Source organism: Protopterus annectens, chromosome 2.part0 (genome assembly GCF_019279795.1).
Source record: "Protopterus annectens isolate FY-2018-M chromosome 2.part0, PAN1.0, whole genome shotgun sequence".
Taxonomy (NCBI): Eukaryota; Metazoa; Chordata; order Ceratodontiformes; family Protopteridae; genus Protopterus; species Protopterus annectens.
Window position 1 is genome coordinate 973,892,977 of NC_056728.1, and position 24,680 is coordinate 973,917,656.

Genomic DNA, 24,680 nt, shown 5'->3' on the forward strand with positions numbered 1-24,680 from the left:
GAGGAAGATAGGGTAAATGTATCAGAATGAGGAGACTCCTATACTAGAAGTGGTCCCATATTAAGTAGGAAGGAGGCAGGGGCATTTCCGTTTAATGTCCGTAATGTCCGTATTAATGTTGTCAAATGTTTGCCTGTACTCCAGAAAATGACACTGATCCATAGTTATCAATTTTGGCCACAACTTTGGCATTCTTTTAGCTAGTACAAACACTTTATAGTGGTGGTTTAAAAGTGTTGTGTGTCTATATGAAAATGGGTCTGATGGGTTTTAACCTTCTTTGGGTAATACAGCCACCACAGCTTTTTCTGCCCTAGGATTCTTGGTCAAAATTTTGTCCAGCTAAGCTTGGGGCCTGTAAACAAAATCTTTCTTTTTTGGGATCAGCAGGGGCACAATAGGCTGCAAATATGGCATCATTTAAGAGAGACTCCATGGATAGAATGACACAAGACCCCTCCTCCATTCTGCACAGAAGCTCATGCAAGATCATCTAGTGGAAGGCCGAAGCAGCTACAGGCTGTCCCACTGAGGCTTTCTTCAAGCTAAAGCCTCCCTAAAGAAGGGGTCATGTGGGGGTACTAAAGTAATGAGGAGACGACTCACTAAACTTATCCATCTCTGAGTTGAGAGTTTCTATGTCCTCTGAGTCCATTTTCCCAGGGCAGAAAGGGACATTCTCTGATTCAGGATGGGTGGATCCATGCTCCCCATATGCAAGACTAGTGAAGATCAGACATAGCAGGACTTTAGCTGCTCCTCCTGAGACAATATTCACAAGTGATGATGAAGGGTTTAACACCGGCATCTCACTATTTTCCTTGAGGATATGCTCCTGCATCTAAAATGGCAGGTGCTACTTCACATCAAAAAAATGAACATTAAACATCTACAGCTATTTTACTATCCTACACATAGGTCAAGCTGAAGTAGCACGTCTTAGCAGAACTTCATTTAGCCTGGTGAGCCCTACTGAGATGGGGGTGTGGAGAAGATCAGCATGGGCCAAAGAGTCCTTGATGTTGAATGTGACTGCAGAGCCCACATTGCACCATGGATACCTACTGGCAGTGAGTACAGTATGACCATTCAACAGTGTGTGTGAACATTCTTAGCAGGGAGTGCTGTTTTAGAGTTGCACCTATTTAGAGTTCTCCATGGTGAAGTCATTCATAAATCCAGAAAAAATGTGCAAGCAACGATGACTGGCAAACAGAGACACAATAATTACACAATGCCATGCACGAGTATCACTGGTAGAAATGCAGGTATTTAGAAAGCAATGCAATAGTGAAATGTTACAATAATGTGCCTTCTAATAACAGTGTTCTGTCTGATGAAGAAGTGAGAAAATTCTTTATTTGACCATTACAAATAGCAAGAGAAAGTGAACTGGAAGGAGCCTGAGCTGGTTTGAAAAAGGGATTGGCAAGAGTGGCATTACTATATGTTCCAAATGACTGATGACTGATTGCTCTGGGAAAATTACTTACAATGGGAAATGTTATACTGATGCCCTAAATCAAGAAAATAAGCACCAACTAAAAGTTATGAACTATTGTAATAATCCTCAAGTAAATACCTGCGGCAACCTGCTTGTGTTGACAAGAGACAAGTGACATATTCAGTACTTGTCACTGCAAAAAATACTATGTTGTGGACATTTAGATAAATATCATTCTATACATGGTGCATACACAGTACAGTAAAATACAATGTAATTTTAATCTACCTTCTCTCTCTTGCCTCCTTAAGGTACCTGCTCATCTTGTGCTTCCTGCACTAGTCTATAGGAACATAAAGGACCCTCTCCAATTATAAGTAGTTCACCTCACTGAATAACTACCCTACAATCCTTCTCTCTAGGACAATAGTAAAAGTATGTTTGTGGAGTAATTCCTGCCAGAAAGACTTTCTACTATTGTACCTATACTACAAAGTTGGAGAAAGCCCTGAGCTTGGACAGCCAGCAGCCTCTACCCCCCCCCCCCACTGTACCTTCACACACTCTCTCCCCCATCTTCCATAGAAACTCCTTTTGTCTAGCAACCTTTTTCCTTGTGTACTCAACTCCCTCTTATCAGCGTTGCAATATCAGACCTGTCCACTAGGGGGGTCCCTTACCCCAGCCATACTCTCGTAGCTCTTGTGCCCCGATACTTTTTATTTGTATTTATTTATTTTATTTAAATTTGTTGACCAGGAGTGTCTGACTGGACGTAGGTCCATTTTCACCGGAGGCCCGGGGAGAAAAGCTCCACAGTAAAATAAACAGACATTGGATTACATAGCGATTAACAATTTAACATAGCAATTACTTACAACATATTTACAGATGAAGAACATAGTACATCAGTAGACAACTACAATCTTTATCTGTGAAGTACATAACAGACATTAACAAATGTTACAATGAGAAGTTCCTGCTGTATAATGAGTACTAGGCTTATGAGCATCTGAGCTTGCTATAATCAAGGTAGTTAGTGGAGTGGAAAGAAAGGTAGTGGTTGGATGGGGTGGGTGATATTAGAGTGGGAGTTGCAAGGGCATAGCCAGCATGTTTTTAGGTGCGCTTTTAGTAAAGTTATGAAGTGGGTGCATGATGGTACGGCGGTAATTGTGGGTGGTTACATTAATTTCTCCTGTTGTCCCTTAACTGCTATTCAGTTCTCTCACTTTACCCTCTAATTCTACTGTCCACATCCACCTCTTCTAGGCTCAGTTCTCACTATCATTTTCCCACATCTGTCTTTTCCAACTCAGTCCTGCTGATTGTTTTTTTTTATAAATGCATCTGTATCTGTCTCAAGGGTCCATACTAGGACCTCTCCTCTTCTCCATGTTTATTAATGACCTTCATCTAGCCATCCCCCAAGCCACATGCATACAATATGCTGATGACTCCACACTTATATGCTCAGTCAAATCCACGTCTGAACTTCACTCTCTTACCCAGAAGGTATTTAACACAGTTGAACAATGGTTCACACAGCGTTGCCTACTTTTGAACCCCCAAAAAAACTAAACTCCTCCTCTTCAATCCTACTCACTCACCTTTTGATTTCTCAGTTACATCCACCAATGGTACTATTATATCACCAGACCCAACCACCAAACTACTGGGTATCACCATTGATAACAATCTGAACTTTGATATCCATATCAACAATACTATAAAAACTGTCAACAAAAACTTGGCTCTCTCTATAGGATTATACCCTTCCTTTCCCCCACAGCCAGAACAACCATAGCTCACACTCCTCCAATCTCTATACTCCTCTATGCCTCACCCATTTTTACTAAGCTATCTAAAAACAACTTCAGCAAATTGGAAATGTCCTACAATAACATTGCCAGATTTGCAACAGGGAACCCTTAGAGAACCCACCATTGCATAAATATAAAGTAGCTAGGATGGCTGGAACTATAAAACCTGATTAAATTCCATCAACTAAGCATTGCCCATAAAACTCTTTATAAACCTTCCAGTACTCCTATTCTATCTACCCTCATCACCCCATATACAAATCTGAAGTCCTTACTTTCCTCACACAAACATCTTTTACACACCTCTAAACCTAACAACAAGGCTAAACCTAACAACAAGGCTGGGGATTCTCTCTTCTCCAATGCTATCGGAAAAACCTGGAATCTTCTTCCCAGTGACCTTTCCTCTCTTCCCTTTTTATCACTCTTCAAAAACAGACTGAAACTTTACCTTAGAACACACTGGTTATGCCCCTGTACTAAACCTGACTAGGCATCTATCCATCTGTTTAAACTTAGCTCTGCCTATCCCAGACTACTCATGAACTGTTACATATTCCTTTTCGACTATAAATACAGACTCCATCCAAAACTACACTGTGTCCAACCTCTGTAAATACTTTCTACTGAGGAATTTCTTTATTTTAATACAATTAACCTGTCTTCTCTTTTGACTTTATTTCTTCTTTTTATGTATTATACCTGTATTTTGTATTGTATATGCATTCTTGCACTATAAGTATTTCTTTTTTGTCCTCGTGGAATTTTCTGTTGTAACTTGGAATATGCATTGTATATAATGAATGTTGCTATTTAGTCATTTTTTTTTGCTAAGTTTTTCATGTATCTGTCTTGGAGCTTATCTCCCCGGGCCTCTACTGAAAATGGACATATATCCAGTTAGACTAGCCCGGTCAACAAATGTAAAATAAAATAAAATAAAATAATAAATAATACATTTAGAAAAAAGCCAATGCTTCTTTATATTACAGGGGAACAAGCATTGTTGACATTAATTTTTATAGGAAAACATAGCTCAACATTGACTTACTTGGTGCTAGCTCGAAGGAATAGTGGACTAATTAGTACTGACATTTCAAATAATGAAAAAACAACAGTTTTCTCTTCACGGCCACTTTATGTGATAAATAAACTTTAAAAGACAGCAGGTTTCATAAGAAAGAAATATTTAGAACAAGTAAACATTAAGTGGAACAGCCTACTCAGTCTTGAATTTTGAAAGCAAAATATCCTTTTAATTTCCAAGCAGTGAGGTCTGCCTGATATAACACCAGGTTCTCCCAAGATGAAGAATATTGGATTCTCTCTCCCCTTTTAGGACAGAAGTGGAAGAACACAGAAGGTATAAAGCCTTAAAAAATTAATAATTATACTTTGCATACATTTCCAGTAAAGAGCTTGTCAGTCTTTCAGGAGCTACATGAGCACAGCAACAACTGTACGCATACTTAGCTGCAAGGCAGGGTGGCAATTTTTCCCTAATATGCCTTAAGCAAACTTTTTTTCTGCAAGTTACTAACTAAACTGATGCTGGTCTGTTTGTAAAATGTGAAAAAAATACTACTCACTATGGCTACTCTGATGACCTGTGAGCTTTACCATTTAGACAGTAATGAAGGGAGATTAAAATAAATGAGGTGGCTGAGAGGATATCATTATGGTTTCTGGTGTCACCTATCAGGACAAGTCATATACTTTCTTAAACTGTTATTACTTTTTATTATCAGCACAACTTAGCAGGACAACAGGGGGCAAGAATTTCAGGCAAAGCACTCCCATGAAAAATGTCTTTAAAGTCACACACAAATAGTTCTGGATGCACATACAACTACTGAAACTTTTTTCAACAAATCTTTTATGCAGCCGTTTTTCTTTTCTAAAAGTTCTTAACACTTAAGCATACTTATGTTCTTCAACATAAAGGTCTCAAAGGTTTAGTCAATCGGTGACTACAGACAAATATTAACACCAATGGCTGTTTGAGAAAATCTTCTCAAAATCTAAAAGCATACTCTCTAAAATGTTATAAGTGCAGTACAGTTTCAACATTTCTTTCCTTCAATTTAGCCTTTCTTCTCCTAGATTTACTGATTTTTTTCCTAAAAGGAGGCATTTTTGCAAGTAGGTACATTACTAAGCCTACACAAAGATTTTTTTATTGATGATTACCAGTAGTCCAAAACATTAAAACTTGTGCTGTAAAAAAGAATGCTCCCCCCCACTTTCTGACCCACTGCTTATATTTTTAATGCTAGGAGGCTGGGAAACATTGCCAAACAAACACTTGTGTAGAACCCGAGAAATTCAGGCCTTGCCATACTCTGACAAATGTCCTGTGTGGTAACCATTTGAAATACTGGGACCCATTAGAATGAGTCCCAAAATATGGAAACTGAACATCTGAAAGAACAGACTTACATATACTAAGTCTGAGGTGACATTTCTTAGAATATTCAATTTTCTTAGAGATATGGTAATCTCAGAGTTGGTATATGTAAGTTCAGGGGGTGTGGGGGGGCTTGCCCCCCCCACATGGGAGATGCACAGGGTGCTTCCCCCACCTCACCTGCAAAAAGAAATTCACTCTTCTCCTGTGTTTTCGGACTTTTTTTCCCGGCTTGCTAGCACTCTGCATTTCGAGTGCTGACATTTCAACAGGGAGTGATCATGTGCACTATATTTTAAAAAGGTATTAGTCCACAACATAAAATGAAAGCACAATGACAGTAAAGATGAAAGACATTTAACACTACATTTTTGTCTTACAAACCGAACAGTTGTGAATTCCATTTTGTTAAAAATACATTTAAGTTTTCAGAGGGTAGAATTTTTTTCACTCATAAAAATGCTAACAGCCTACATAGTATTCAAGTTTTGTAACATTTACTTATATTTACTTTTCAACTTCACACACTGATAATACTGACAGATTATTGGTATGAAAGGCATACAAGTCAAATGCCCACAAAAGAGATTTTCTACTGCAAAAAATATTTTTATAATTATTTTATAACTAAAAAAATATATATATAATTAAAAAATAATAATTATTGTAATCATTATAAATTTAAGTAACTACCAGTTTCAAAAAGTTTTTTATCACTATCCATACAACAATGAAAACTTCACACGACAGTGGGAGGTGGCCTAATGGTTAAGGTGTATGCCTTGCAAACACAAGGTGCAGGGTTGGAGTCTCACAAGGGATAATTGGCTAGGCTTAAAATGGCTCGCAAGGGCAGTTAGCTTAGTACTAACCTATGAACCTATGAATCTTGGAAATAAGTACATTTACAGATGCAGGGATATGGGTATCTCAGATGAAAGATGTGTAGGTATTTAGCCACACACCTGTTATGACAGTGTAATAAACTTTTGAGATGATGTTGCATTTTACCAGCATAATTATTTCTTAAAGAAGTTTAGCCATCATCTCATTGTTACTTCAGACCCATTTATGATCTATAATGTATTATGCGATTCCCTGTGCACAAACTTTTTTTTTGCTCTAGAGACAAACAGCCAGGTGTGTGCCTCAATGAGGTTGCTGCATTGTGGGGCATTATTTTTTCCTGAAAATGTCCTTAATACATAAGACGGTTACAGATGCATCTTCTTGTACCTCAAACTCTTTCTGCCTCCTGTAGTTATACGTCTGTTTGCCAGGGTCCTGGTGAACATGGATGAATCTCTGACAATAATGAACCCTCATAATAACTTTTTTCAATAAAAGGTAAACCAGTCACCAGCAAGAGATTCCTCCCCCCCATCTCCCCCAGAAACCATCTCTCTGGCACTCTGGCTATAAACAGCAAAGGAAGAGAACATCTTCACCAACAGCTGTTTTACTTATGACCAAATCTATTTTTGTTACATCTGCTCATAATACTATTACCTTTGTTCCAATTGTTTTGTTACGGCAACCATCTGATGCATTTTTTCTTCTAAGCCTTTTATTAAATCATTCTTCTGTTTTAATGCAGAATCTGAATTCTGAAAAATATAAGAAATGCAAAATTTCTACTGGTGTTTAAGTAAAAGCTATCTTGTCTTCCTTAACCAGATTTATTTTCTCAGTAAGTACATAACAGTGAAAGCTTACATACAAGTAATTGGTTGTAGCTTATTTTAATTACAAAGATATAAAAAAATAAAAGATAAAACAAGTGAATAAACAGAAGATGCTAGTGACTTTTTTAAAGGACAGCTAATCTAGGGAGTGTCACAGTTCTCAATACAGCTATGGAATTGTTATAAGGCACATGACTTCTTCAGTAAAGACACACACAGATCATCACATCAGCACTAAAAAGAAGTTATGTACTTACCATAACGTTCCATGTGAGTTGTTTATCTCACCTTTATTCTCACTGATGGGTTCGGAGCCGATCCTCGGCTCCGACACGGCCGATAGCAAAGCTCAAGGTTTGCCAGTAGCTCGAGACCAAGCCCTTTATTCCAAAATGCACTGCTAGAATTACCTCAAATCTTGTTTGCCTTGAGTAACAATATATATACCCTTTTATTTATTTCTACAAAGAAGCACTTCCCAAAGGGAAGAAGAAATACTGAATAACCAGGATGGTACTAGCCTCTAAGTTCAACAGTCAGCCAGAAGGGGGAAGGAGGGAGGGACGTGAGAATAAAGGCGAGATAAACAACTCACATATTATGTAAGTACATAACTTCTTTATGTGAAGTTGTTAAATCTCGCCATTTATTCTCACTGATGGGTAGCGTCCCTAGCTCCCTCACTCTTGGGTGGCTCATGGAAGTACGTTCTTCAGTACCATGGAACCAAAGGAAGACCTGTCCCTGGAAGCCTTATCTACTTTGTAATGCGTGATAAAGGTATGAGGCTTAGACCAAGTGGCTGCAGTGCAAATATTGTCAAGGGGCAATTTAGCTTAAAAGGCAGAAGACGTAGAAACGGCTCTGGTAGAATGAGCCTTAGGTTTGTGTGTCAATGGCATGCTCGCATTCTAATAAACAAAGGATATACAATCTGATAACCATTTAGGTAAAGTTGTTTTAGCCACTGGATTACCTTTTCTGCCCTCCGAAAAGGATATGAAAAGTTGATCTGATTTTCTAATATCCTTAGTTCTGTCAAGATAAAATCCAAGCTGTCTGTGTACATCAAATTTGTGCAGCATATATTCTAATTTGTTAGAGTGGCTGGGAAAAAAGACTGGCAGCTCAATGACCTGATTGATATTTGATTCAGAACAGACTTTAGGCAAAAAGGAGGGGTTTGTTCTGAGAGATACTCTATCAGCATGGAAAATCATGTAAGGTGGTCTGACAGATAATGCTTGAAGTTCTGACACTCTGCGAGCAGAAGTAATGGCCACTAGAAAAATAGTTTTCTAGGAAAAAATTTTGAGATCACAAGAAGATGCTGGTTCAAAAGGGGGAAGAATAATTTGAAACAGCATAAAGTTTAAATTCCAGGGAGAATAGGGAATTTTGACAGGAGGTCTCATGTGAAGAACACCTTTAAGAAAAGTTTTACATAATTTATGGCCCATAACATTTGAGTCACCAAACCCAAGGTGGAAATTTGAGATGGCAGCTAACTGGACTCGAACTGTAGCAGCTGCTGCCCCTTCCTTAAAAATCTTTGTCAAGAATTCTAAAATGGACGATAACGGAGGTCGGAAAGGGTCAATTTTCTGCGTGTTGGCCCAAATTGAGAACCTTTTCCACTTACTGCCGCATAATTTCCTGGTAGATGGCTTGTGAGAAGACAAGAGAATTTGTCTTGTATCTTCTGAAATTGAATGAAGCCTGCAATTAGGGGAAGTGGATTAGCCAAGCAGTCAGTTTCAGGGACTGCAGTGAAGTATGAAGGTCCCCTGATGGATGCATCAGAAGGTCCGGAACTGGGTCCAGGATCCATGGAGCTTCCAACAGATGATGGTGGAGAAACAGGGAACCAAATCTGTCAAGGCTAGTAGGGCGCTATGAGGATAACAGTCCTTCCCAGTGATTTTTCTTTCTGTAAAAATCTGGGTATCAAAGGGAAGGGTGGGAATGCATAAAGGAGACCTGGGGGCCAATCGTGTAAGAGTGCATCTCTCGGGGATGTCCCGGAGGTGGTATTAGGGCAAAGTAGCTTCTGCATTTTGAATTAATGTGGCTGGCAAAGAGGTAGTCCCATTTGTGGAAAATCAACTCCGCAACCTGTTGTTTGACAGACCACTCGTGAGGAACAATATCGCCCTGCTTAGCTTGTCCGCTATCACTTTGGATTTCCCCAGGATGTACATTGTTAACAGAAAATGCTGGGATGACACAGCCCATTGCCAAACCCTGAGGGCTTCTTGACAAAGGGGGTAAGACTTGGTTCCACCTTGCTTGTTCAAGTACCAGACTACTGACATATTGTCCGTCTGAATTGCAATAGTTCCTAGAGGAAGAGCGTCCTGAAAGTACTGCGCCAGAAGTACCGCTCTCAACTCTAGAACACTAATGTGCAGAGATTCTTGATCCGTCCATGTGCCTTAGGTAGTCTTTCCCTGAAAATGCCCCCCCACCCTATCAGGGAAGCATCCGTGGTCACAGTGGCTACTGAGGGGGGGAAACAAAGGGTCTTCCGATTGTGATATGAAGAGACATCAATCACCACCGAAGGTCTCTTTTGCAAGAATCAGTGATGAGAATCATGTGGTACATCGGTAGTTTCTGGTAAGACCACTGAGCAAAGAGGAGCCATTGAATTCGCATATGCATCCTTGTGAGTGGTATAGCCAGGATTGCTGCCGCCATCAAACCTAGCACATTCAAGATCTCTGCTGCTGTAGCTTTATTCTTTGACACCAGTGAGCTGAAGTGTTGGCGGAGAAGTGAGACTCTTTTGATTGGAAGATGTAGAGTGGTAGTTGAGGTATCTAACTCTGCCCCTATAAAAATGGTATGCTGCGATGGTAATAAGGCAGACTTTTTGAAGTTGATTGTAATGCCTAATTGATGGCAGAGTGTATTGTGTTGCCTGAGTCAACTGATGCCTGGTGGTAGCGGTGAGGAGCCAATCATCTAGGTATGGAAACACCTGGAATCCTAGATGCCTCAGGTGAGCCGTGACCACTGCCATGCATTTGGTGAACACTCTGGAGGCTGTAGTGAGACCAAAGGGCAGGGCTCGAAACTGGTAATGGTTGGCTCCTAGCCGGAAACACAGGTGATCTCTGGAGCATCTGTTCATCTTTATGTGATAGTATGTGCCCTTGAGGTCTATGGAGCACATCCAACCGCCTTTCCCTAGGAAGGGAAGAATGGACTGAAGCGTGACCATTCGGAACTTCTCTTTCTTTATGAACTGGTTGAGTCTGCTGAGGTCAAAGATAGGTCTCCAGTCCCCTGTTTTCTCTGGTACCAAAAAGAATCTTGAGTAAGTTCCGAATCCAACTTGGTCTGCTGGGACTGGCTGGATGACTTTTTTCTAGCAATCTGTGGACCTCTATGATTGCTTGTTCCCTGAGACTGGGTAGAACCATCTGGGATTCTGTTTACAGGAATGGGAGGAGTAGAGAACGGTATGAAATATCCTCTGGAAATGATGCTTTGTACCCATGTATCTGATGTTATGTTTAGCCAGGCTTCTGGGTACAAAGACAAGCGACCCCCGACTGCCTCCAGAGCCGAACAGCCGGGCCCCCTTTCAGGGGAGCTGGTAGGGTTGACCAGACAACTGACCCCTGTCACCCTGTTGTTGCGGACCCCTCTGTCGCAGGGGCGGCGTCTTCCGTTATAACCCCCTCCTCTGCCTCTAGAGGGGGTTTCTCCACATGTGTCCTGACAGGCTCCCTATGCTTTTCGGACCCACATTTTCCCTCCCCTAGGGCCCTTTGAGGTAGGGCCGAGTAGGGGTAGAAAAATGGACTCCAACGACAGATAAGGTCTTGCCTTCCTGTTCACACCTGGTTAAAGTTTCCTTTACTTTAGGCCCAAACAGTGATGAGCCATCAAATGGGGTGTTGATAAAGGAAAACTTATAGGGTTCCGCAAAGGAACAGAGATGCATCCAGGCTTGTCTTCGGAGAGCAATGCCCGAACTAACAGCTCTACTCGAACCATCAGCTGCATAAGATATGAGATGCATGGATGAGTTTACAACTGAGTTTAGGGTAGCGAACTGTGCGTTGACTTTCTCGGCCACCCCTGCAGCTACCGTACCCTGGAGAGTATCTCCTAGCTCTTTCAGGAGATCTCTTTGTAGTCTCGTAAAATGGGTTAAGTAGTTCAGTGATCGCAGAGAAAAAGTTGCTGAACTAAACATGCTTTTCCCATATCTATCCATGATCCTAGAATCTCTGTTAGGAGGATGGATAGATGCGGATGTTTCAGACACTTCCTTTTTGGTGGCTGCAGCTACCACCATGGCATCAACAGGCACTCCCTTGGTCAAAAATGGCTTGTCCACTGGGGCAGACATGAATTTATTTAGCTTGTGAGGGACAGGTTCCATGGCCTCCAGTGACTCCCACGCCTTACGAGAGATCAGTTCCATGAGCTCATCGTAAGGCGGAGACACCCAAGAAGTGGAAGGTTGAGACCCAAAAGCCTTCAAGAGCACGGACTCGTCCACAGTAGGGGTCTTGGACTGCCAATCGCCCCTCTGACTAAGGATCTCTAATATCTCTGCAAAGGAGATATCCTCAGAGGGGGATCGAGGGGACCCTTCTGACTCATCTAAGTCCATGTCAGATGTTAAAGACTCCTGTGGGGAGTCTAAGTGCCTCCTCTTGCAAAGTCTCTTCCTGGGCACCTCCTCAGTTGGGGGATCTGGGGAGGTCTTAGTAGAGCAGTGAACAGTGGGGGCACTTGAGGCTCAGGGTCTCTACACTTAAGGGGACCAGTATACGAAGAAGCCGATACAGGAGCTTGAGGGGAGAGGGAAGGTCGAACCGATGCTGACATTGTCTTTGGAGACAAGACTCTCCTCACAGCATCGAAGGCGCCATGGCTCCGATGAGGAGGAGTAGGCAGACCCGAATGTACCGTCTGATCCTCCCACACTGAACCCATGGGCTTCGAGCCCGAGGCAGGAGACGAGCTCATCCGAGCCGAAGCCCCCAGAGGAAGAGTCGGCACCGACAAATTGGTCTGATTGTCCTCCCCGGACTCTATGGAAGAGCGTCAGCTCCTAGAGTCCTCGGTCGGTGCTGAGAACATCCGAGTAGATGGGGCTGATAACACCGGTGCGAGCATCGGCTTCAAGGGTTCGACAATAATCGGTTCAGTTTCCTTTGGCTCTGAGGGTCCAGTACAGCTCGGAGAAGGAGTAGGCAAATTCGGTTCCATGGTCTTCGGCACCGACAAGCTGGTCGAGGGCCAACAACAATTTGGCAAGTCCTGGTGCCTGTAAAAGCTTCTGCACTAGCCGATCCATGTCCAAATCTGAAAGGCTGACTGACGACTTTGATGAATGCACCGAAGAGACCGGCTCCAATACTGGGAGCTGGCTCCAAATCAAAGGGACACGGTTCCGAGGTCTGTGGAACCGATGACCCTCCCTCTGAAGTTTTTGCCTTTTTTGCCACTTTGGGGTCCAAAGATTTTGTAGATTTGCAGGATTTGGAAGACATGCTAGTTCCTTCATGGCTACTCAACACCTCAGAAAAGGAATGCTGCAGTAATCCCCTGTCAATTAGCTTCCTCCTTCTCTCCAAGAGGACTCGAAGAAAAAGAATGGCAAATGCTGCAAGTGTCTTGGAGGTGTTTAGCCCCCAGACAGTAAACACATTGAATGTGCCTGTCAGTGATGGACATTTTCTACCCACAATCTGGGCATTTCTTGAATCCCGATTTAGGATGGACTTTTCCTTGTCATCCGACATAGTAAAAGTAGAAAACAAAAACCAGTATACTGGAACTAATACAGTGAAGTCTTTACTTTCCTTGTAAAGACCCACACTAACTAAGCAACTAAGTCCAAAGCGGGCACTATCTAGAACAGTTACACTATAATTTACAAATACAGGGCTAAAGAGGCCCACTGAGAAAAACCCTGACTAAGAAAATAGAGATTAATAACTCTAAATAGGGCTAAAAGGCCCACACAAAACAACTAAGCCAACAGGGCACTAACTATCAGAAACTACAGATTCTATTATTAAAATTTTAAACACTAACACTATCTATATGAAAATATTTGAGACAAAAAGAAAAAGTTTTTATATCAAAACTTGCTATTTTTTCTCACAAATGGTCCGAGCTAGCTGGATCACCGAGATCTCTCTTGCCACAGCAAACTAGATGTGAGGTAATTCTAGCAGTGCATTGTGGGATAAGGGGCTTGGTCTAGAGCTGCTGGCAAACCTTGAGCTTTGCTATCTGCCGTGTCGGAGCTGAGGATCAGCTCCGAACCCATCAGTGAGAATAAACGGCGAGATTTAACAACTTCACATACACTGATATGAATAAATGTGCCTCAGTAATTTCCCACTCCTCTACCCCCCGTTTTTTAAGCCATCGTCAAAGGGCTGATGAAGCAAATGTCATAATCTGAATAAACTGATCTCTCTTTCAATGAGTACAGGTGAGCCGTGTTCTGCAACACTTTAAATAAATTGCCTGGGATGCCAAATAATTATCCACAGTGGAAAAAATATCAGTCTGTTCTATCAAATACTTTTTTTCTGCATCTGGGATACTAATGTTAAATGACATCATATTAATAAATTTATTTTTATTTATTTCCATTTGATAACCAGGTGGCAGAGCTGGTCCACTGAATCTTTTCAGTCACACTTCCAGAGATACAAAAACAAGTAATAAGCTTGTAAATGCACGCGGTTCTAACCATGTACAGCTATTTATCATTTATATGTACATATCTATAACTATTTACAATACTTATGGGAAAACAGACATTAGTAAGAAAACATTAGTGATGTAAAATCAATAAATATGAAATATCTATAGAAACTAATAGACAGTTTAGCAAGCTGTCTGAACACAGTATGTTTAGACACACAAAGTATGATCAGAAGACACAGACTATTAACATAAATGAATGCTGCCTTGCAATGACACAGAACTTTTTCTGGTTCAGTAAGATGGTTCCATGCCACAACTTATAATGTCTGCAAGATACACCTTTAATAGTAGCTTTCATATCAGAGCTATCTAATGAAAGAGACTAAAGAGCTGCAAAAACTTCAAATCCCACAGCTCAGTTTTCTGCAGAGATAAACAATGTGGCATTAAGATGGAACCAAAGGTTTTATAATCAGTGGCCAAAAGCTATTATGATACTAGTGCTTTCTCAAAGGCAGAATACTTATGTCCCTCATCACCCACTGTAATGTTCCCTCTTTAGCTGTGCATTTCTACTTTTCCTTAATTCTGAATGAAACTCTTAAGTGGTGGTACAAGCTAGATTGTTGCCACTGCTCAATTGGGCATTACAGGATTGTTACACAGTTTAATCTGGATATGAATTCAATTAACTTCAAAAGATGCACTCTCATTAGCCTGGCTCTCATGGAGCTGAGGACAAGGCCCTGACTTTCATGTTGATGACCTCAGACGAGTTAGCCACTTGCAAGCTGGAGGATCTGGCTAAAAAGGGTGGGAATAATTAACGGCCTACCCTCCTTGAAGGTAGAAAACCAGTCAGGTCCACTACACTTCTGACAACCACTCAGGCACTTGGATGTGTGTCAGAATGCTCAACACTGCTGATGGGCTTCCAGTTACCATGATGCTGTTATGGTGACTGCCTTCTACTGCAAGACATTAGAATATTCAAAATGTTATGCCTTTCTCTTTCTTTCTTTTTTAATCATTCAACAGATACTTCACTAAAAGCAATGTTTCACTGCTCTGGTATCTTGACCAGTTCTTGCAGTGACTACATATATACTGGTGTATTTTGCTTCAATAATCTTCCAGATTTAGAATATTCAGTAGAACTGTGCTTTCTGGACAAATGATCTTCCCTTTGGAACAGTTCTTGTGATACAGTATCTTTTCAGAGATATGAATAAAGATGACTCCCTTTACATGCCTCTTAACTGTTCAGATTTTTGCCTCATTCTTTTTTTTGGCCTGTTCCTCATAAAATCTGTGGGCAAAGGACTGAAGTCACTAAATAAATAAAAATAACAATTTGACCATGCAGTTTTCTAATTCACCATAAAAATTATTGAGCACTTTCATCTAGATGAAAATAATTTATCTAAATTACAAAGTACAGGAAATGAAACATTTACAGAATATATACCAACCCATGTGATCAGAAAACACTAAATATTTCACTCTATTGTGTTTCTCTTTCAAAATACAACAGATGGACACACAATCATTTAACCCTGGTGGTCTATCAGCAGCTAATTCCAGTTGGTGGAATAGTTCTCTTTTTAAGTAAATTATTTTGCCAATTCCACTACCCCCCCCCCCCCATCCAGAAGCACAGCTGGTTCATCAGTGCCCTAGGCTGGTGCTATGAACCAGCATCCTATTCTCTCCGTTCTTCAAGCAGAGAGCAAAAAAGCAACCAGGTGGCCAGATGCATGATACACCCCCATCTTCCCTCAAGGCCCAGACATTTAGATGACATTTCTGTGGCCAACCTTCCTTTAACATATTATAGTCAACAAAAAAAATCCTTCTTTTAAACTGTACTTTGCTACAAATGTAGAAAACAGTTGCTAAAGTTTATACCTCCCTTCATGGAGCACTTCTGCACTCCTGTTTTAGTTAAAAAATATATATATATATTTTTTTAAATCATACCTAACTGCTAGCTATAAATGTAACAGACATTACAGTTTATACTCTGCCTGTATGGAGGGCTACAGTGCTCAGGTTTTAGTTTAAAAAAAAAAAGATTGTTTTCTACTTTTAAACTGTAGCAAATAGTTTGCTACAATGTAGCAAGCAGTTTCTACAATTTAGACCTTAGGTAATCATATATTTCTATAAATGAAAATACACCATACTGACATTTTTAATTGCAAACATTACTGCGGTGGTGGTGCTGCGGTAGCGTTGTCGCCTCACAGTTAGACGTTGCCCGTTCATTTCTCAGTTAGAGCGTCTTCTGTGTGGCGACATGCGTGAGTGGGCATTCCTTCGTTGAAGGTTGTGCATTAGGCCTGGCAAGCCAGCACATAAAAATCTACTGCCAATCATTAGTGGACCGGAGTTCCGCTGTGGCGACCCCTAACCAGGAAAAGCCGAAAGACACAAACATACATCACTTATAATCCATGCAGTCATTGTCAGTCAAACATTACATAGCTCATTCAAATCTTGCCCTCTTTAAAACCTTATTCCTCCTCCAAAATGTTACTCTGCATGCATTCTTCTCACAATTCTCATTTTTTTTAAATTTATTTTGCACCTGCCCTTTTCTAAAGATCCCATTTCCAGTTGTTTACTCTGTTACTATATTCATTACTTCTAATACAGGTGGTTTAGACTTTGATTTCCATTTTCTAGTAATTGCTTATTTGGCATCCACCGTTAAATAGACTCAGCCAGGCTTTACTATATCTAGGTAATTCCAATTCCATATCGCAGCTCATAAAAAAAACCTTTCTTAGTTATATCAGTCTGCTAACCCAGTATTTCTGATAGAGTAGTCTGCAGGGAATTTTTTAAGTTTGCCATCTCATTCCACTCCCAGAAAATATGTTCCCAATTACCTCTTTCTTTTGCATCACACCTCCAACATTTGCCATCTACCTGAGGAAAAATTCTTTGGAATCTACTTGGAGTATAAAAATACCTATGTAAACACTTCCAAGCAAAGGTCCTAAATCCTCTAGACTTTGCTGCATATTTGGGTGACATACATATATCCCCCGTTGTTTCTTTGTGAACTGCTTATCCAATCTCTCTTCCTAATCCTTTCTAACCTTCTCTGATTGATTCTTTATAGTTACCATGCAATATTTTATATGCTCTACTAATTATCCCTTTTTTTAACAGTAGCTTCTGTTTTACAGTCTACTTAAAGCTCAACCACTGCTGGTCTTTCACTAAGTATCACCCTGTTTCTTTCGCTTTGCCTATACTCTGATATCAATCCTTAATGGGGAAGGCAATCTCTAGTCTGCACTTCAAATAAATTCTTGTCCTCTTCCCATTCTGTTACCTGTCTCCCTCAAATTATTTGCTCCCAATACCTTGGTTCCTTTGACAGTTTTCTATGATAAATTCCAGCCCTCACTTGCCTATTGTCTGCATCTCTAATTGTGGTCATCCCTGTGTGCAGAATTTCCCTTTCTCCATTCTCGTGTTGGCTTACTTCTTAGAATACTTTCTGCTTCTTTATGAATTTAATATTCAAATGGCTATTGTTATTTTCCTTCAGGATCTGCATCCAAAATCCCAGTCTTTCCTTGTTTCTTGAGCTACCCTGTTTCATCATCATCCCTTTCCACTTTGAATTATAGCTTTCTAATTGTGCTATGTATAGAAGCCTTAACTGTATAGCTCTGAAATACCCTTTCAAATCAAGTAATCCCATACCACCTTGTTCTACTGGAAGAGTCAGCTTATCCCACTTGACTCGACATCTTCCTGTCCCAGATGAAATCCTTTTGCTCTTTAACTACTGCTATCCAGAACTTCTCCACTGGTTGATAAAAATATACTTGACCTGTGTATAAAACTAAAGGGACTAAAACATTTTAACTGCATGTATCTCACTTTCCATATCCACAAAACAGAGCTTCCAATTTCTCAGTTTTTGTATTATCTTTTTAGTCTCTTTCACATATCCTTAGCTGCCACAACAGACTCCTTTTTAATCCATATTCCTAAGTACTTTATTTTAACATGTCCCCATAAATATGGGTATTGCTGAACCAATTTCTGTATGGGTACATAGTTCACAGCAATTGCCTTTGTTTTAGCTTCATTAATTTTGCATTCCAGCAAGACCTGAAATTGTCTCAAAATGTTCCACAACACTGAGATGTCATTTTCTGGTGTTATCAGGTATAAAATATCATCATCTGTAAATAAAGTCACCTTTTCTTGGCTACCATACCAATTATGTCCTTGAATTTCTTTGCCAATGGTTCTAAATATAATGTATATAACAAGGGGGAAAGAGGACACCCACTTCCTGCTTCCTCTGTAGAAATTACCAGAGAGGAACCCACCTACTTTAGCTTATACTTCTGATCCCTCATAAATCCTCATAATCAACCTTATAATTTTATCAGGGAATGCTTATGCTTCCATTGCCCTGCTCATAAAATCCCAGCTTACGCTGTTGAATGATTTCTCTGCATAAAGACCCACTAACAGTGGTAATTTCTTACAGTCTGCTTCCTTCTGGATCATCAGTGCTCTCTTAATGTTGTCAAATGTTTGATTTCCCTCCACAAAACCACACTGATCCATATCTATCAATGATGACATCACCTTTGCCATTCTTTTAGCCATTACAGACATAATCACAATATAACTGTGGCTTAGAATTGAAATGGGCTTATATGAAGCCAGATCTGATGGGTTTCCACCCTGTTTAGATACTACAGCCACCACCACTTTCTTCCAGAATGTTGGTGCTGCCTTCTCAAAATACTGCCAAACAAATCCCCCAGATCCCTATCACTTTTTTCCCTCCCACCTCCAAACCCACACAGGAACACCATCTACTCCCGGGGACCCCCCCCCCCCCACACACACACAGACTGGTTATCCAGCACCATCTCTCTCTCTCACCTCCTCCCATCCCAGCTCCCAGCATTTGAGCTCCAACCACCTCCTGGCATACTTAATTCTTCCACAAACATTTCCATTTGTACCCCCTCTTGATTTCCACATTTCTCTGCTTCACACACATCTTCAAAAAACTTCTAAAATATTTCTAGTACGTCTACAGGATCTCCTGCCATCTTCCCTGCTACAGGCTCTCCAAGCTCAGCAACAGCCCCATACACCCTCTGCCACCCGAGTTGCCACGCTAAACTTTCTTGCACTCTGGAGTCATTACCAAAAAAACAGCTGCTTAAAAGCTATATTTCCAAACTCATGCATATAATTGAGGTAATCCCTCATTTTCTGTTTAGCATTCGGATATTGCTCCTGTTCTTGTTCTGTAAAATTCCCTCTACTCTGCAACAATTCAACCCTTGTCAGTCCCTCTAAATAATTCTTGTTACTTCTTAACCATATCTCTCTCTTTCATTTCCACCCTACTTCCAAACTCGACTTTAATTCCATTCCACTCCCCAGCTATATTTTCAAAAGAAACCTCTTATCTTCTCCAACTCCCAAATAATTTCTACTACCCATTCCTTAAATTCCTCTCTCTACAACAGATAGGAGGGAAAGTGCCAGTATTCCTCCCCCACTGCATCACACTGCATTTTTATCCCAGTTTTTATTGGTGCATGATCTTAAACAGTCATCATATGTGTATGACAACTTTGAAATGCTCATATTGCTGTGAAATACAAGTTCCATCCAGCCCAGTTCAGTTCTTGTATCCCAGGGAAAATAGGCAAATTCACTCTGGACTCCCACTACTGAATTCACACCGTTCATGCCAAATATTCTCACAAATTTCTTGAAACATCCACCCTCCTTGACCATAACTTCCCCTCTGGGCTCCCCCCAGATATGGCCCCACTACTGCAAACCAGATTCCAGACCCCTCCTAATGCAACATTCCCTGCTGAAAGCTGACCTCCTCTCCCAGAATTTTTACAAGCTCCATTGCAGCAGTTTTTGGTGGAACATAAATACATACCATTGCAATCTTCCTCCCACCAGCAGCCCTTCAGTACTACAGATCCACAATTACTATCCTCTTTATCCTCTTCTATCACCACTGGAGCCCCTCTTGCAATCAGTATAAGCACCCCCCCCTTTCATCCCAGACACTCCACCGAATAATCATCCCGAAAACCCCTCCTTATGAAATTCACAGCTACTTGCACTCTACATTCCTTAATACAGTCCACTACTCTTTCTTTTTGTAAATATCTGCAAGACCCTTTACATTTAAAGATAACACAGAAAGTGCTGGCATTATTTTAAGAGGTTATTATTCCCATCTGTTATGTGTAAACTTTTTTAAATATGTAGTTCAAGCTTTTGTGTTACATGCATACGCTAATGTTTGGCAGGTTGATCTTTTATGCAGATCATTCTTGCCATAACCGTTTGAGCCTATCTCACACATCTTACAAAATTTTTTGTTTTAGTGAAAGCCCTTAAACTGAAAAACACCACCCCCAGAATGGGTCTACATCATGTTATCGAAGTTTTACAACTTCTAATGCTATATGGTCGAACCCATATGTTCAAAGTTGTAAAACTTCAAAAACATAAAAAAAAATAAAATAAAAATGTACCTGACAGTTGTAAGCAGGGGGGCAATCCCCCCTGCACTCCCCACATCCCCCTCTTTAAATATATCAACTCCGAGATCGCACTACAGTACAGTAAAGGTAAATCTTCCCTTTACACACTGTACTGCATTGCAGTGTGGTCTCAGAGTTGGTATGTTTAAAGATTGGGAATTGTGTGGGGTGCAGCCCCCCACGTGGTGGGTGCAGGGGACTTACCCCCCCTGCTTACAACCACCAGGTAATTTATTTATTAATTTTATTTTTTTAAGTTTTCGGAGTTTTTCAACCTGGAACATATGGGTTCGACCATATAGCATTCGAAGTTGTAAAATTTCGACAATGTGATATAGACCCCACCCAGAACACCACTAAACCCTATTAACTTAATACAAGCACACAAAACTATGTACATCTTCAATTATTGAAGCGTACGCCTCCTAATAGGAACAGTTGTCTCAGACAGCCACACTCACAGACTTAGATAAACCTACAAGTATGGTTATCCATGCTAAGATGCATGATAGAGCCTGTGCTTCTACTAACTGCTGTCTGTTTTTGTCTTATCTTTATTCCTTTCCCAGATGGGGAAAACACTTGAATGTTTTCAGAAAAAATTATCTCCTAGCCAATAAAAGAAAGTAGTACTCTGTATGAAGAATAGTCCAGTAGCACAAACACAAGAGCGGACAACTGACCGTAAATTCCACTGTTTATTTAAACGAGAAAATGGTAAGCGCTTTCGGCTGTGTTACCCCAGCCTTCATCAGACAAAGTTAAAATGCTGCTTGTACCAATTTTATAATGCTACCAATACAACAATTATTCAATAAACCAATTCGTTGTTCAAATACTAATTAAATCAAGTACTGATATAATATATATAAACAAACACACAAATACTTCCTTTTTACATAAAAAATGTATATATATATATATATATATAATATGACTGTAATATCAATATACACCATGAACTAATATGATGATTTTATTTTATTTTTGTGTTCCTACCCTTACGTGATGTAAATATAAATATGGTAATATCCAAAATAAGTAAATAATATATATGCATTTGAAAACATGTTATAAATATTTATTTTGAAAAATACATATAATATAAACTTACATTTTAAAACCCATATTAAATAAAAATACCTTCATGAGTGTATAATGAATGATATATACTTTACTATAAAACATTTTAAAAATATGATAAATATTAAAAATGTTATTTAACCACATATGGGAAATGTACCTGTATTTACCTATTAAGAGCTCATAATTTTAAAATGCTAGTGATAGAAATAGAATCATTTAAACCTGGGAATACTGTGGCATTTAAAAATACTTGCCACCAGTATTCCTTTGACTCTAATATGATCTTCCAAGGACCTAATCTGGGTGAAGAAATGACTTGTTCCAATACTAGAAACTTGAAATTATGTGTTGAATATTGCATTATGTGTCTGTATAATGCATTATTTTCTGAATGCCTACTGATGTCATAAAGATGCTCATAAATACGCGGCTTTAATTTTCGTTCAGTCTTACCTATATAATAGGCTGAACATTGTGTACATAAGGCTGCGTACACTACCCCAGAGGTATTACAGTTGTATCTTCCTTTTACTTGTATACAGACACTATTTATGCATACCTGCTCGGTTTCCATAATGTGTGAGCAATACCTACACATATTACATTTTCTCATAGAGCCTGTGTGATTCCTCTGTGAGTTTGAAACAGTATTACACCAATCCTTTAAATTGCTATCTCTTTTATATATAATAGAAGGATGTGCCCCTAATAGATTTACCAATGGTACATCCCCTTTTATAAAAAAACAATTTTTTATAATAAGCTCCTTTATAAGCTCCGAATCCTGCATGTAAGTGGTAATGAAAGATGTAATAGCCTTGTTAAAATTTACCTTATTGAAATTACCCATATTACAATGTGGGTCACCACCAGAACTATTGTTGCTCTCCATTGTTTCTGATAACTGTTCAATAGTATGTTGCTCTGTGGAGTGTGAAATAATAAAATCAGCTCCTTCCAATATATCAAATAAATTCTTGTCCTCTTCCCATTCTGTTACCTGTCTCCCTCAAATTATTTGCTCCCAATACCTTGGTTCCTTTGACAGTTTTCTATGATAAATTCCAGCCCTCACTTGCCTATTGTCTGCATCTCTAATTGTGGTCATCCCTGTGTGCAGAATTTCCCTTTCTCCATTCTCGTGTTGGCTTACTTCTTAGAATACTTTCTGCTTCTTTATGAATTTAATATTCAAATGGCTATTGTTATTTTCCTTCAGGATCTGCATCCAAAATCCCAGTCTTTCCTTGTTTCTTGAGCTACCCTGTTTCATCATCATCCCTTTCCACTTTGAATTATAGCTTTCTAATTGTGCTATGTATAGAAGCCTTAACTGTATAGCTCTGAAATACCCTTTCAAATCAAGTAATCCCATACCACCTTGTTCTACTGGAAGAGTCAGCTTATCCCACTTGACTCTCGACATCTTCCTGTCCCAGATGAAATCCTTTTGCTCTTTAACTACTGCTATCCAGAACTTCTCCACTGGTTGATAAAAATATACTTGACCTGTGTATAAAACTAAAGGGACTAAAACATTTTAACTGCATGTATCTCACTTTCCATATCCACAAAACAGAGCTTCCAATTTCTCAGTTTTTGTATTATCTTTTTAGTCTCTTTCACATATCCTTAGCTGCCACAACAGACTCCTTTTTAATCCATATTCCTAAGTACTTTATTTTAACATGTCCCCATAAATATGGGTATTGCTGAACCAATTTCTGTATGGGTACATAGTTCACAGCAATTGCCTTTGTTTTAGCTTCATTAATTTTGCATTCCAGCAAGACCTGAAATTGTCTCAAAATGTTCCACAACACTGAGATGTCATTTTCTGGTGTTATCAGGTATAAAATATCATCATCTGTAAATAAAGTCACCTTTTCTTGGCTACCATACCAATTATGTCCTTGAATTTCTTTGCCAATGGTTCTAAATATAATGTATATAACAAGGGGGAAAGAGGACACCCACTTCCTGCTTCCTCTGTAGAAATTACCAGAGAGGAACCCACCTACTTTAGCTTATACTTCTGATCCCTCATAAATCCTCATAATCAACCTTATAATTTTATCAGGGAATGCTTATGCTTCCATTGCCCTGCTCATAAAATCCCAGCTTACGCTGTTGAATGATTTCTCTGCATAAAGACCCACTAACAGTGGTAATTTCTTACAGTCTGCTTCCTTCTGGATCATCAGTGCTCTCTTAATGTTGTCAAATGTTTGATTTCCCTCCACAAAACCACACTGATCCATATCTATCAATGATGACATCACCTTTGCCATTCTTTTAGCCATTACAGACATAATCACAATATAACTGTGGCTTAGAATTGAAATGGGCTTATATGAAGCCAGATCTGATGGGTTTCCACCCTGTTTAGATACTACAGCCACCACCACTTTCTTCCAGAATGTTGTTGCTGCCTTCTCAAAATACTGCCAAACAAAACCCCCCAGATCCCTATCACTTTTTTCCCTCCCACCTCCAAACCCACACAGGAACACCATCTACTCCCGGGGACCCCCCCCCACACACACACACAGACTGGTTATCCAGCACCATCTCTCTCTCTCACCTCCTCCCATCCCAGCTCCCAGCATTTGAGCTCCAACCACCTCCTGGCATACTTAATTCTTCCACAAACATTTCCATTTGTACCCCCTCTTGATTTCCACATTTCTCTGCTTCACACACATCTTCAAAAAACTTCTAAAATATTTCTAGTACGTCTACAGGATCTCCTGCCATCTTCCCTGCTACAGGCTCTCCAAGCTCAGCAACAGCCCCATACACCCTCTGCCACCCGAGTTGCCACGCTAAACTTTCTTGCACTCTGGAGTCATTACCAAAAAAACAGCTGCTTAAAAGCTATATTTCCAAACTCATGCATATAATTGAGGTAATCCCTCATTTTCTGTTTAGCATTCGGATATTGCTCCTGTTCTTGTTCTGTAAAAT

At 39.9% G+C, this 24,680-nt stretch overlaps 1 protein-coding gene across 1 annotated transcript in view; it reads right to left on the reverse strand.

Moving 5' to 3' along the window:
• Positions 1–24,680, reverse strand: part of LOC122793328 (protein RUFY3-like) — a gene marked incomplete in the record, with an annotated part of 2,132,439 nt that overhangs the window by 485,040 nt on the left and 1,622,719 nt on the right. The window contains 1 exon segment of the mRNA XM_044061223.1: positions 7,184–7,281. Coding sequence (XP_043917158.1) covers positions 7,184–7,281 — 98 coding nt within the window.